Below are 15,000 nucleotides of genomic sequence, written 5' to 3' on the forward strand. Positions count from 1 at the left end.
GTAAAAACAAACGGTATTTTCCATGTAATGTTAAAATTTGAGTAGAGAATGGAAAATTCCATTGAAAGTTAAGTATGAGGGCATTAAAATTTTTTTGTCTTTTTTTCATTTTTTTCTGCGGATAATTATCGAATAGTCAGTAATCTACCAGATTATCAAAAAAAAAAAAAAAAAAAAACAAAACAAAAAAACAAAACAAAAACAAAACAAAAATAAATGAAAATAAATAAAAAACAAAATTAGTGGTCGCAGGCAGGCTCGAACCCGTACCACGAAGGAGCAAAAGAACGTGAACCCCCCCTCCCCCCAAAAAACGTGACGTCTTTAGCGTTGCATCCATCGCCAAACCGGAAGTGGCAAAGGTTTAAATTAAAGCTAGTCAATCGAAAAGAGGGGATGGCTTTCGAAAATATCGGCGAAAAAAGCGACTGCTCCTTGTAGAAAGGTGCCCAATTGACGGTGAAGGATTGAATGTTTCTAGCCAATTTTTCGATATTTGTCGTCCGAAAGGTTGACCTTCAAAACGATAGCAATCTCGTGAAAATCCGTCGCCTCTGTCGAAAGTTTTAGGCATACATACAAACAAACATACATGCATACATACATACATACATACATACATACATACATACATACATATATACATACATACATTAAAACAGACGGGTGAGATTTATATCATAGATTATGTATCCAAGATGTCTGTATTCATTCGTCCCACTGGAAAGCTCGTAAGGAAAAGCTCACATAATATAAAAGAAGAAATCATGCATCTAAATACATGACGCCATTGAGCAAATATTTGCAGAGTTTCTATTTTATGTTTGTTCTTTATCACAGCTATGTTTATTTCTTCAAGTAGCTTGTGAATTCTTCAAGCACATTTTCTGAAGTATCTTCTTCCACTGCCTTATTCACAAATGAAGACTCGAAAAACATAAAAAGGATTCATGTTATATTTTGCAGCTACTGCTGCTGATGATGATGATTATATTATACTTACCACCTGCACATGGTTCCGAACACGCAGTCACCTGTACTGCCCACTTGTACCTTTGGACTAAACTGTTTGTCATGTCTGTTGTTGATGACATCTCATCCTTTGTTTTTGGAATTGTATATTCATACATGATTCCCATGTTGCGACCTTGGACTAACAGCTGGAAAACCAAATAAAAAGTAAATAATGAGAACTGTCATGAATTTATGATAATTTCCAACTTTTTAACAAATGTTTATTTATTTATAATTGGTGCCGTGACCAGGATAGAAGAAATGAGGAACTGTGGCATACACAAATGCTTAAAATAAATAATGAAAACTTTAATAAATGCATAAAAACGAAATGTATAACTTTACGATTATTTTTAACGTTTTAGGACTTGATCACGTATGTATTAAAATTGGTGCTGTGACCAGGATAGAAGAGATGTACAACTGTCTGTGGTCGATGCAACAAACTCTGTAAATGGGCAGTTAGAAGATATGTACATTTAAACATCGTCAGAATGCTTTGTACAAGACGATGCGAATCCTGGATACAGTAGCTATTACCACCTTTGATAGATTGCTTCACAAAGCATAAACACAGACAGAATGTTTCCTCTACTACAATTGGGCAAAAGCGACCATGATAATCCTCTCCTGGGATCCCTTAAGACCATGATTTGGTTCCGGGATATAAATCGCCAAAAGATGTATCCAAATTTTGGTCGATATTTTACGTCTGAATGCATCATTCTTTGCTCAGTGAGAAATAATGCCCCAAAGATGAGTGACCACCATGACCAGCTTTAAGACAGTAGGATTCCTATCCCATTTATTTGTCTAGTGCTACTTGAAATACATAACTATGCTTGAAGACCTAGGAAAATTACTAATAATGATAACTTCCAATGAATACTTAAAAACAAGTATTTACGATTATTTACGATTATTTTCAACTTTTCAGCGTATGATTATATATTTACCGAAATTGATCACTGGAAAAAATGGTTGGGTCATTCTACCGCTCCAGTAGAATGCAATCTTCACCACCGATGCAATCTTCTATCTGCATAAGAGCCAAGCACGTCCAAGGATGGAGCACTGTTGCTTCATCTGGGCAGGATCTGCTTGAAATTCCAAAGTCTGCATTGTTCAAAACCGGCTTTGATACCTGATAGGGGATACCCTTTTCTCTCCCCTGCAACCTCTTTTTCATGGAAGAGACGTTGCTATCCTGCCTCTGATCTATCCTTATTTTTATGGCAAGTGCTCGTCTGAACTCCAATCTATGTATCTATATGCAATAAGAGGCAAATACGTTCGGAGTACTGTTGATCGGCACATCCTATCTTGACTTGATAGAGTTCAAAATAGATTTCATAACCTAGTAGCCGATGACATTACCTAAAAGTACTTCCTTTAAACTCCTCGGCCTAATGTTCACAGAGATGCAGTTAAACAGCAAAACAAAATAAAATAAATACAATCAGCAAAAGTTCAGCTAGAATTCGTCACTGTCAACTTCCAACATGTGTTCTTCCTACCACCTCTGCCAGCAGTCATTTTATTAGAAAACTCACCCCATTCCATTTGCATACGTGTGCAGTGGAAGATGAGATCTCGTGAGATTCCACGAGACTACACCTTATAAATCCATGGCTGTCATCTTTAATTTCTCTCTCTCACAGATCCCATCCGAAGGTAAGTTGTATAACCGCACAATACACACACACGCAGGCGCTTTCTTTATTACATCTTTATTCATGTTTCCTTGTAGAGTTTCAACTCTACAAGGAAACATGAATTGGAACAGATACATTGAGAGCATTGCCAAGGCTGCTGGGAAGAAAGTGGGCTCTCTCTACCGTGCTAGAAAGCTACTTACGCCTGAAAGTATCCTGTACTTCTATAAGGCCACCATTCGCACATGTATCGAGGTATTGTTGTCACATTTAGGCTGGTGCATTTGCTACTTGTCTCCCACTCCTGGGCAGGGTTCAAAAGATAGTCACCAACCTGATAGGTCCTGAACTGTCATCTAAGCTTCAACCTCTGTTCCAAAATCTGTTGACAAAAATGTTGCATCCCTCTGCCTGTTCTACAAGTATTTTAATGGTGAATGCTCTGACGAACTACAAGCACTTGCACCCCTGCAACGTAAATATGCCCGACAAACCTGACAAGCAGGTAAATCTCACCCCAATGCAGATTCCTAGGTGTAGGAAGGCCTTCTACTCCAATAGTTTCTTCCCCAGAACTGCTTAGACTTTGGAACTCCCTTCCATGAGTCTGCTTTCCGAATTGTACTGACACGCAGAAGTTCAAGTATAATGTGAACAGACATCTTGTTGCTCATCTCCCTTCATAATATCCCTGCAACTTACGTCCCTAATAGTAGCCCCCTACTTCAAAGTGGCACTGTGCCTTGTTTTAGGCGAAAATTGAATAAAAAACTTTTCTCTTTCCTGCAACCTCTTTCTCACAGAAAAGACGTTGCGTCCTGTCTCTGCTCTATCGTTATTTCCATGGCAAGTGTTCTTCGGAGCTCCAATTTATACTCCCTTTCCAAACTTTCACAAAAATACCCAACTAGCTACAACCACTATCAACAATTTCCCCCGCTATCAGTGCCTAAATATAAACGCAGATTCCATGAACAAAGTTCCTTTTCTAGAACTTCTCACATGTGGAGCACTGTTTCATTGGACTGCTCCCGGTCGATTACAACATGGTAGCCTTCAAGTCCAATGTAAAAAAGTTCTTGTTGAGCCGTCCCCATAAATAATCAAACTCTATTCAATCTACATTAACGATTACTAAACTACCACCTTACATTCAGTACCTTTATTTTTGAATGGCTTTCGGGCGTTGATATGTGGTTACTCCTTTGTAAAACTGATGCCGTGACCAGGATAAAAAATAGACAACTACGGGTAGTCAGTAACGATTATTGCATGTATAAATAATAAGAACTTTAATAATGTACTAGACTACCCGTGACCCATTGGGTCAGTATGTTATATTAGCTATGCAATTCATGTATGAGCATGACACTTGTGACGCAAAGAAAATAGTTTCCTTTTGTACATAACAGAAACATTTCTATGAAAGCATATTAAAATGAAAAAAGAATATAGATAGATTTCTATGAGTCGTTCTGTTTATTATAATTGATTATTGTTGAAAATTTTTTACAGTTACTGAATTATAAGTGGTTGGCCATACTTATAGGTAAATATGCACTGAACAGATACCATAATTTTGAACAGATACCATAATACTTATTATAGTTAAATTCAAATTTTGATATATCTGCTTTTTTTTTACATCGTTCATTTCTATATTACGTTTAAGTTATTTTAAACCCCACTCTTGCCATGTTAAATAATAATTTCGAAATAATAACGTTAATATTTCAGCATCCCAATCGTTCTTTTGTTTTTTGTTTATTTTAAACCCCACTCTTCCATGTTAAATAATAATTTCGAAATAATAACGTTAATATTTCAGCGTCCCAAGTATTCTTTTTTTTTCGCGGCGTTTAAATTATCCAAATAAACAATTGTTAATACTGTCTGCTTTTTTTTTACATCGTTCATTTCTATATTACATTTAAGTTATTTTAAACCCCACTCTTCCCATGTTAAATAAAAATTTCGAAATAATAACGTTAATATTTCAGTTCGCAGGTCATGCGCACATGCGCAACTGGGTGTTGTAAACCGGAAAGTGGGTTACATACATCGTTACAAGATCATTTGAGTTTTATAATTATATAGATTAGCTGGACGCCCGGCGTTGCTCGGTCATAGAATACGCTTAAACATGATATTTTAATTTATGCAGATTGCATATGTATTATTATAGAATCAATCCTCTATTGAATATTATATATTACGAGGAATAATTTACTCGGTGGATTCCGATTCCAATTCCAATTAAACGTCCCAACACTAATCCAAGGATCCATTCACGGTTCTCATCTATCTGTAACATAACGTATTAAATCTATTTTCTTTCTCGCCGTCTCGACGCTCGCTTAAAAAGTCTCTTACTGACATATGTCGATTTCATCTGTCAGACGTTTCTCTGTCTTCCGACCACATGCTAGCTAAAGTCGGCCCATTCTCACTTTCACTTTAGACGTCTGTCTCCTTCAGCACCGACTTTGTTTCTCCTCGATCACGTAGTGTTCTTCTTCTTCTTCTTCTTCTTCTTCTTCTTCTTCTTCTTCTTCTTCTTCTTCTTCTTCTTCTTCAGACGCAAGCCCGAGCACACTTGCCAATTTGCATACGCGTTCAAACGCCGCTCCTGTTTCTAATACAATCGCTTGCCATCCATCCTTCGTTTGCTGCTGATATTTTCATACACGCTCATATGCGCTCTGTTACATATCTCTCAAACGTTACGTTAATAAAATAATGAAGAACATTAATTTTCCATATATTTTCACTAGTGGGGGAGGGCGCCTAGCTTTATCCGATCGTAAAATACGCTTAAATATGATATTTTAATTTGTCCAGATTTCGTATATATTATCATAGAGTCGTGATTTCAAAAGAAAAAAATATTTAGGTGCCCTCAGCTAGAATCGAAACTGTGGCATTCAAAGCTGGTGACGTTACCACTGTACTAAAATTAAAAGTAAACTAAGGTGAATGTAGGAAATATTTAGCGCCTTTTTCAATTTTGACCCATTTTGACCGCTTGAAAACACTTTTTACTGGCTAAAGACCCATAAAAGAACGGCTCGTAAAAAATCCAATCATTTGAAGATCCTATCGCCGCTCTGCAACTTTTCATTTCGGAAATTTTGAAAATATGGAGACAGACCGACAGACAGACATATAGCCGTATATATATTAGATTTATAAATTATATTTACCTCCAAAACAATGTCTTCTTTCAAGGGTCCGGCGATTTCCAGCGATTCAGGACTGTTGTAAGGCCGTCTATACAAAAATTTGGTCGAGTGTTTCCCACGAGAGTAGATACCCGACCATGCCACCCGTTTCTCTCCGTTCAGATAATAGTCACCACCTACAGCACGAAGCGCAATGTAGTTGGGTGATGCCACCCGTTCCTGAACCATAATGTGACGAGACCCCGATGGTAGCACGACGATGGGGACGTAAGCTGCAAGAAATGAGTAGAGAAATGAAATAAGAACGGACAAAGAGAAGAGAAAGAGGGTGAGAGAGAGAAGAGAAAGAGGGTGTGAGAGAGAGAGAAGAGAAAGAGGGTGAGAGAGAGAAGAGAAAGAGGGTGAGAGAGAGAAGAGAAAGAGGGTGGGAGAGAGAGAGAAGAGAAAGATGGTGAGAGAGAGAAAAGAGAAAGAGGGTGAGAGAGAAAAGAGAAAGAGGGTGAGAGAGAGAAGAGAAAGAGGGTGAGAGAGAAAAGAGAAAGAGGGTGAGAGAGAAGAGAAGAGAAAAAGGGTGAGAGAGAGAAGAGAAAGAGGGTGAGAGAGAGAGGAGAGAAAGAGGGTGAGAGAGAGAGAAGAGAAAGAGGGTGAGAGAGAGAAGAGAAAGAGGGTGAGAGAGAGAAGAGAAAGAGGGTGACAGAGAAGAGAAAGAGGGTGAGAGAGAGAAGAGAAGAGAAAGAGGGTGAGAGAGAGAAGAGAAGAGAAAGAGGGCGAGAGAGAGAAGAGAAAGAGGGTGAGAGAGAGAAGAGAAAGAGGGTGAGAGAGAGAAGTGTGGATGGTTATTGAAAATGATATTTCAAACAAAATGTGAAAATATTGAAAATTATATTTCAAACGAAGTGTGAAAGGTTATTGAAAATGATATTTCAAACAAAATGTGAAAATATTGAAAATTATATTTCAAACGAACTGTGAAAGGTTATTAAAAATGATATTTCAAACAAAATGTGAAAATATTGAAAATTATATTTCTAACGAAATGTGAAAGGTTATTGAAAATTATATTTCAAACAAAATGTGAAAATATTGAAAATGATATTTCAAACGAAGTGTGAAAGGTTATTGAAAATGATATTTCAAACAAACTGTGAAAAATATTGAAAATTATATTTAAAACGAAGTGTGAAAGGTTATTGAAAATGATATTTCAAACAAAATATGAAAAATATTGAAAATTATATTTCAAACGAACTGTGAAAGGTTATTGAAAATGATATTCCAAACAAAATGTGAAAAATATTGAAAATTATATTTCAAACGAAGTGTAAAAGGTTATTGAAAATGATATTTTAAATGAAATGTGAACAATATTGAAAATGATATTTCAAACAAAATGTGAAAAGTTATTGAAAATGATATTTCATATAAACTGAAAAATATTGAAAATAGTATTTCCAACGTCGCAAGAATAAACAAAGGAAGGAAAAAATACCCCATTCGCCATTTTTAAAGTGCAGATGAAATGCATTTATTCGTGGTTTCTCCAAAACAACGCATTTCATTATTATCTCTCTCTCTCTCTCTCACACACACACACACACACACACACACACACACACACACACACACACACACACACACACACACACAGCTGATAAAAAATTTAAGACCACTTAAAATCGCTTACCCCTTTTTTTAAGGATAGATTTTAAACTCTTTCGACTTAAGGTTACTAATACTACAATCTAAAAGATTATGGAACCAAAAAGCCACATTCCAAAGATTTAGTTTTTAAATTTACATTTTTATTAAATTAGGCTTTTTACACATGATCAAAATTATAAGACCAGAGACAAAAATTCTATTAAATTGTATGAAAAGTGTATGAAAACATTCAACAAACTTAATATTAGTTCTACCTCCATTGCTTTTGATGACTTCAAAAATTCTTTGGGGTATGCTATAAATAAGCGTTTCCATTAAGGTGCGGGGGATCCTGCTCTAGTTTCTGAAGATGGCTCCACGAAGTTCATTTTTTGTTGAATATCGTTTGCCATTTCAATAAACCTCTCTTGTCATCCATCCCCAAACATTTTCAATTGGGTTCAAGACCGGTGAACATGCAGGACGTTTCAAGGGATGGACTTCATTTTCTTGTAGAAAGCTCAAGGTTCGTCTTGCAGTGTGGATTGCAGCATTATCCTGTTGGAATAACCATCCATCCCCACACAAACGATAACCTTCCATCATCTAAGATGATTTTTGTAGCATGCTAACATAACCAGCTGCTGTCTGACGACCCTGCACTACCTGTAGCTCCATTGTCCCTCCACCACTATGACGTGTGGAAGAAATATCAAGGGTCATGTTTTTGTCATGCCAATATCGCTGGAAGCCATCAGGACCATCTAAATTGAAATTTTTCTCATCAGAAAACAGGACTTTCTTCCACTTCTCAACGTCCCAGGTTTGGTATTCACAACTAAATCTTAAACGGTTCACTTCGTGACGTGGCAGCGATCGAGGAATTTGTTTACGCCTTTTATTTACCATGCCTTTTTGGTGTGTCATCTGATGGTTATTGGACTACAATCAATGTAACCGCCTTAATTTGACTAGAAGAAAGTCCTCTGTCATTCATAACAACCCGTCTGATTCTCCTACTCAATGCAGCAGAAATTTTGAGGGCCCTACCAAAGGATATTGCTTTTCCATAATTCTCAGTGTTCTTTAGAAAGTTGCAAATAACAGTTTTACTGCGATTTACCTTAGCTGCTATCGCTCACTGTGACAAACCTTTCTTATGGAATCCTAGAATTCGAGAGCTCTCAACTTCGTTTAGTTTTCTTACTTTAGGCATGGTAACGCCTTTACACAGTGATAGCTAATCTCTAACAGAACTAAAAACATTAGAATTACCATAAATCAAACAATTTATACCCTTGGTCTTATAATTATAATCAAGCCTAATTTAATAAAAATGCAAATTTTTAAATAAAATTTTTGGAATGTACCTTTTTGTTTCCATAACCTTTTAGATTGTAGTATTAGTAACTTTAAGTCGGAAGCGTTTAAAATCTATCCTTAAAAAAGATTTCTTTTTAAAGATTTTTAGGTAATCTTAAATTTTTGATCAGCAGTATATATATATATATATATATATATATATATGATATTTATATTAGATTGAAGTTTACCATTGCTTATATCAGGTAAACACGGCATCTCCTTTGCTTTCATGTTGATTTGATTAGAGTGGGGTTGGAGGTGAGTTTAGAAAATTAATAAATAATCAAATGAGAAAACTTGATATTTAGAACTTGGAGAATTATATCTTTCGCAAATTTCCCACAAAGGTAATTTATATGTCTGGCAGTGTTCTTAGATATGTTTTGTACAGAAATTCATCCGATAAGTATCGAAAATCGAACATATCCGACCCTTAAAATAGTCTTTTTTCTCTTATATGTAAAACAATCATTTTTACAGGGGAATATTTTAGGTTCCACCGGTAAGACCGATAATAAAATCTCAACAAATAACTTATTTCTTACCCCCCCCCAAAAAAAAACAAGATTTGCTGACATCTGGAAACATAACTCAGTGATAGATCCTTCGATCACAAATCGAATGATCCAGTGTGCAAGCCCGGATGAACCTCGCCTTTTTATTTTGATTTTTTGTAATTAATGAATTCAGCAGTATATATATATATATATATATATATATATATATATATATATATATATATATATATATACCGTATAAAAACAACACTAGCGAATAAATACTGGGAACTCAAAGAAAGCGGACATTCGCCGGTAGTCGAATGGAAAATAATGAGACAAACTACCACGTGCAGACATTTAGACGACCCATGTAAATTATGCCTCCATGAAAAATTTGCTATCCTGTACTTTAAAGAACCTCAAAATCTATTAAACTGTAGACGAGAAATAGCAAACAACTGTGTTCACAAAATAAAACTTATTCTAGGATAGCGATACAAAATAGCTTTAAAACTAACAATAACAATAGAAAACAAACAAATAAATAAATTAAATAAACATGAATATACATAAACGATCACACACACACACACACACACACACACATATATATATGTGCATGTGGATGTACACATAGGTATATTTATATATATATATATATATATATATAAAAGAGGAAGGAAAACGTCTACCTTAAACCACTAACCTAGTTCTAAAACAGATCCTTTGTTCGATAAAATGCATGCCCATTGGCTGATAGGAAGGGGCGCGGTGGATACTAGAAAGCTGATTGGCTAACTAGAAACCCTCAACATATATAAAAACAAGAAGCAACCACAGAATTCGCGCATAAGCCTGACGAATCCTATAGTGGATGAAACGCAGAATATTCAGTGTAGCTTAATCGCCATATACATTTTATAAATTACTATATATATATATATATATATATATATATATATATATACATACATATATATATATATATATATATATATATATATATATATATATATATATATGCCTGCATATATATTTTGTTACGTTTGTGTATTGTTTCTGTAATAGTCTCTCACGCTACTTGTTCTCCTCCCACGCGTAGTATTGCCCCGGCGGGCTTAAAGTGTTGAATAGTTTTTGTCTTAGCTTACTGTTTAAATTTGAATAATAAAAAAATAAATAAAAGAGAAAGAAACTAAAAACCTTCCGGCATTTTAATGACTGTCACGCACCAACAAGGTGTCAGAAAGAAAAAAAAAAAAAAAGAAAAAGAAAACTTGAATAGAACACCGGAAATAAATAGTTTTCCCCAAAATGGGACAAAGAAAGAAAGAAAGAAAGAAAAAACAAAAAGAAAATTTTTAAAAATAAGAAAAATACAAAAACAATAATTAATTATTAACAAAAAAAAAAAAATTAAATAAAAAAAAAAACCCAAAACAAACAAAACTAACAGAAACACAACAAAAATAATAACAATTAAACACAATAAATGCAAGATCCACAGAGTTAATATATATATATATATATATATATATATATATATATATATATATATATATATATATATATATATATAATGGATGCTCTCTCCCTCCCTCCATATCTCTCTTTCGCTCTCTCTCAATTTCACTGTATATATATTTCTCAATTTCACAAATATATATATATATATATATATATATATATATATATATATATATATATATATATATAAAACTGAACGTCTGTGTGTGTGTGTGTCTGGTCACGAATAGGCTCTTATACGGTTGACTATTTTAAAAAACTGATTACATATAATGATAGAAGATGTATCGATGATCAGAAATGGGTATGTTTGATCTGGCAGAACGATGGTTCATAAAAATTGTGGGGTCTGTGTTCGCGCCTGGCTCACAAAGTATGGAAATAAAAAATGAAAAAAAAAAAAACGTTTACAAGTGTTTTTGATATAGATGTACATAAGAATACTTTGATAAGTATGTTTTAACTTAAATAAGGATGGTATAATACTATTGTGGGATCTGCGTTCGCGCCTGTACTCCATGGAAATATGGCACAAACTTTAACAAAGACTTTTCATATCTATTTGCGTAAGTATACTTTGATAATTATGTTTCAGTTTGAAGAAATATGGTATAATAAAATCATGGGGTGTTCCTTCGCGCCTGCCCTCCATAGAATGTAAATATGTCACAAAGTTTAACAAGGTTTTTTAAAAGAGGTGAAGGTCCACACACAATAACACCTTAACTTTAATCTTAATTCACGCTAGCTTTTATTTATTTTTTTGAGTTGAATCATATTGTGTCGAATAAATTCACCTCATAAATTCACGTTCTTATTAAAGTGAAAGCCCAAAAAAGGAAGTCGGAATTTAAGACAATTCTCGACACAAATTTTGCGTAATTGTATTTTTTCCTTCTCCACTTGCACGTGGAACCTTTTCGAAAATAGATAAATAGATAAATAATAAAAAATAAGAACGTTACTTCTTATCGTGTCAAAAGAAAGAAAAAATCCTACTCACGTGATTACGTGTCTTTTAAAAACATTTACATAACCTTTTTATTTTTATTTATATATCTGTTAAAGCTTTTTTTGTCAGTGTACTAGAAGAAATTCAGTTGATTACAAGCCTTTCTGCGTGTTCTTTACATTACAATAGTACAACCCTGAATCCGACGGCGCAATACTACACCGTTCAATACTGTAAAACTGAAACGAAGCTGTTCTGCTTGAAAAGGTCGCCATTTTCTTCTTATTCATATTTATATCGATTCTTTGCTTTAAAAAACTAAAGTAATTACGTGTTTACTTTTTCAATATCCCATTTTGCTGTTTCGGATTATTTTACTAAAGTAAGTAAAGCTTCATTATTTGTCAAAACTGTTTTTGTTTGTTTGTTTTTCGATATTTCGTCGATAATATTTAGTAAGAGTGTTTAGCAGAAAAGCCAACAAACGACTACCCGAAAAAATAAATATGCAAAAAATAAATGTTACCATGGTCAATAAAAGTTCAGTTCATGTTTTTTTTTGTTTTGAAATAGTTTTTAATGCTGTTTACTTGAAATAATTTCCAATGAACTTTTCTACCATAAAAGTAACTTTTACTGTCTATGGTAAAATTTATTTCTTGTATTTTTATATTATTATATATATATATAACATTTTCTCTTTGTAAGGAAACATCATTTTGTTAGTCACTCTTGGTTACGAATGGAAACAAAGTTGATATAAAAAATATATTTTTGCGAAAATTATCTTTACTTTCATCATATTTTGCTTCCGGTAAAATTTTTGAGCATCAAAACCTATCTCTTTACATCCCTCCTTTTCATAACCTATCATACTTTCATCAATCAAAATCCATTTTCTGTAGGCTGTTTTTGAACCCAGTCAACGACGGGTACTTCTGCTATGGGCAGTTCAGCTCGGCTTTGGTCAGTCCCTATGCACTGTTCATTACTTTATGCATATATATATATATATATATATATATATATATATATATATATATATATATATATAATTAGCTCCGAGGCGGAGCCAATATTAACCGTATATATCGCTTGAAAAAACAACAATAACAAAATCTTATTTTATAAGCTATAAAAATAAACAGTATAATTAATCTAGGGATTATGGCCTAACGGTTAAGGCACCAAACTGTGGTAAATATGGTCTGCGGTTCGATCCCTAGAAACAGTTGAACTACGCTGACGAGAGGTAATGACCTCGAAACACGCGTGTACGTAGATTACTGTTTTAAAAATAATAAATAAATAAAAATGTTATATACGTCCAAATTAAAAAGGGCGACTTTCTAAGTAAATAAAGAAATGAGCTCCGAGGCGGAGCCAATATTAACCGTATGTATCGCTTGAAAAAACAACAATAACAAAATCTCTCTCTCTCTCTCTCTCTCTCTCTCTCTCTCTCTCTCTCTCTCTCTATATATATATATATATATATATATATATATATATATATATATATATATATATATGTTAAAACGTTTGACTGTATCTAGGGAACCTACATCTAATTTAAAATTTCAAGTGTTTAAACTAAAAATTGGCGAAGAAGTTTGGTAGTTTCTGCAAAAATCAACTCTTTCAACTTTGACCTATTGGCAACCAAATTTCCCCCCCAAAAAACTGATTAAGAAGCTTGCTGCATGTCTGAATACCCTTTATGTAAAATTTAAAATGTTTAAATCCAAAATTGGCTAAATAGTTTGCTAGAGACCGCAAAATCAAATCTTTTTAACTTTGACCCCTCGGCAGACAAATTTTCGGCCATAAACTTATCAAAAAGCTTTTCCTATGTCTGAATACACTTTATGTAAAATTTCAAATGTTTAGACCCAAAAATTGGTTGAAAGGTTAAAGTTTTTAAAACTTTGACTCCAATTCTGACATTTATTGTTTTGGGCTCAAATCAAGTTAAAAAGTTTGATCCATGTCCAAGGAACCTAAATCTATAAAATTCAAGTGTTTAGACCCAAAATTGGAGGAGGAGTTTGGTAGAGTTCTTAAAGGTCAAATCGCTGAACCCCTTGACATTCAAATTTTTGGCCGAAAACCAATCAAAAAGATTTTCCCAAATCTCGATACCCCTTATGTCAAATCTCGAGTCTGGAGACTGAAAATTGACAGAGTAGCTTGTTACGGAAATGTACACACACAGACATAGACAATTTCACTTTATATATATATACATATATATATATATATATATATATATATATATATATATATATATACAGATAGTTAGATAGATAGATTGTTTTAGAATAGCTTAAATTAAAGTTTTAAATACAAAAGTCAAGTATCATGGTTAAATTGTGCACTAAACAGCAACATTCATTTCGAACACAACCCTGTCATATTAAATAACCTACTGTTATTTTATACACCAGGCAATTCCGCTTGTGTTGTAATAAAACTTCTCAAATGTACAGGTTATGTTAGGCGGTATAAGGGTGTTAACTTGGGCCAAAATCAGACTATTCTTTCTTTAATCGGATTTTTTTCGATGCTAACGGAGACACTCTTATACAAAACCTATCTAAGAACACTCCCAGTCACATAATGTAGATTTGTGTGAAATTAAAAATAATCGTTTTGAAGCCTATAGGAACGAAGCTTCGCGCACACACGCACACACGCACATATGATAAGTTAAGAAGGGAAAACATAGAGTTATATAAGAACTTTATTACAATATCAAGTCAATAAGGATTACAGAAACAGGAATAAGTGTGAAACCTCTTTAGGTCATGGCATTACGAAACTAAATTATCGGTAAATTATTTAAATTTTCATGTAATTTCGCCCCATAGAACCAAAGATATAAGCATTTCAATATTCAATTTAGCTACGAGTATACAGGCACAAGGATTTTGAACTTAAATAGATTCTTTATAATATGATATGATATGACACCTTTTTGGCAATTTTATAAGGTCATGGCTGACTGAACAAGAGCACGCTACCCCATCCCCCCCGGTGAAGTAAATAAAGGGTTCCGCTCGAAATTCTGTCCAAATTCCCGAGTCCGACAGAAACATTCCCAAGTTCGACAAGATACACCTGAAGAAGGTCGGAAGTTACATCGACCGAAACGTTGTAAAAAT

At 33.9% G+C, this 15,000-nt stretch overlaps 1 protein-coding gene across 1 annotated transcript in view; it reads right to left on the bottom strand.

Annotated features, from left to right (window-relative positions):
* The window catches only part of LOC145268709 (A disintegrin and metalloproteinase with thrombospondin motifs 16-like), a 720,286-nt gene that overhangs the window by 28,699 nt on the left and 676,587 nt on the right, over window positions 1-15,000 (bottom strand). Inside the window, exons 17-18 of the mRNA XM_080124247.1 lie at window positions 5,873-6,123; window positions 1,004-1,160 (exon numbers count right to left, since the gene is read on the bottom strand). Coding sequence (XP_079980373.1) covers window positions 1,004-1,160; window positions 5,873-6,123 — 408 coding nt within the window. The remainder of the gene's footprint in view (window positions 1-1,003; window positions 1,161-5,872; window positions 6,124-15,000) is intronic.

The sequence above is a fragment of the Euprymna scolopes genome, chromosome 44, assembly GCF_053919585.1.
Source record: "Euprymna scolopes isolate OS-2025 chromosome 44, ASM5391958v1, whole genome shotgun sequence".
NCBI classification, from domain to species: Eukaryota; Metazoa; Mollusca; class Cephalopoda; order Sepiida; family Sepiolidae; genus Euprymna; species Euprymna scolopes.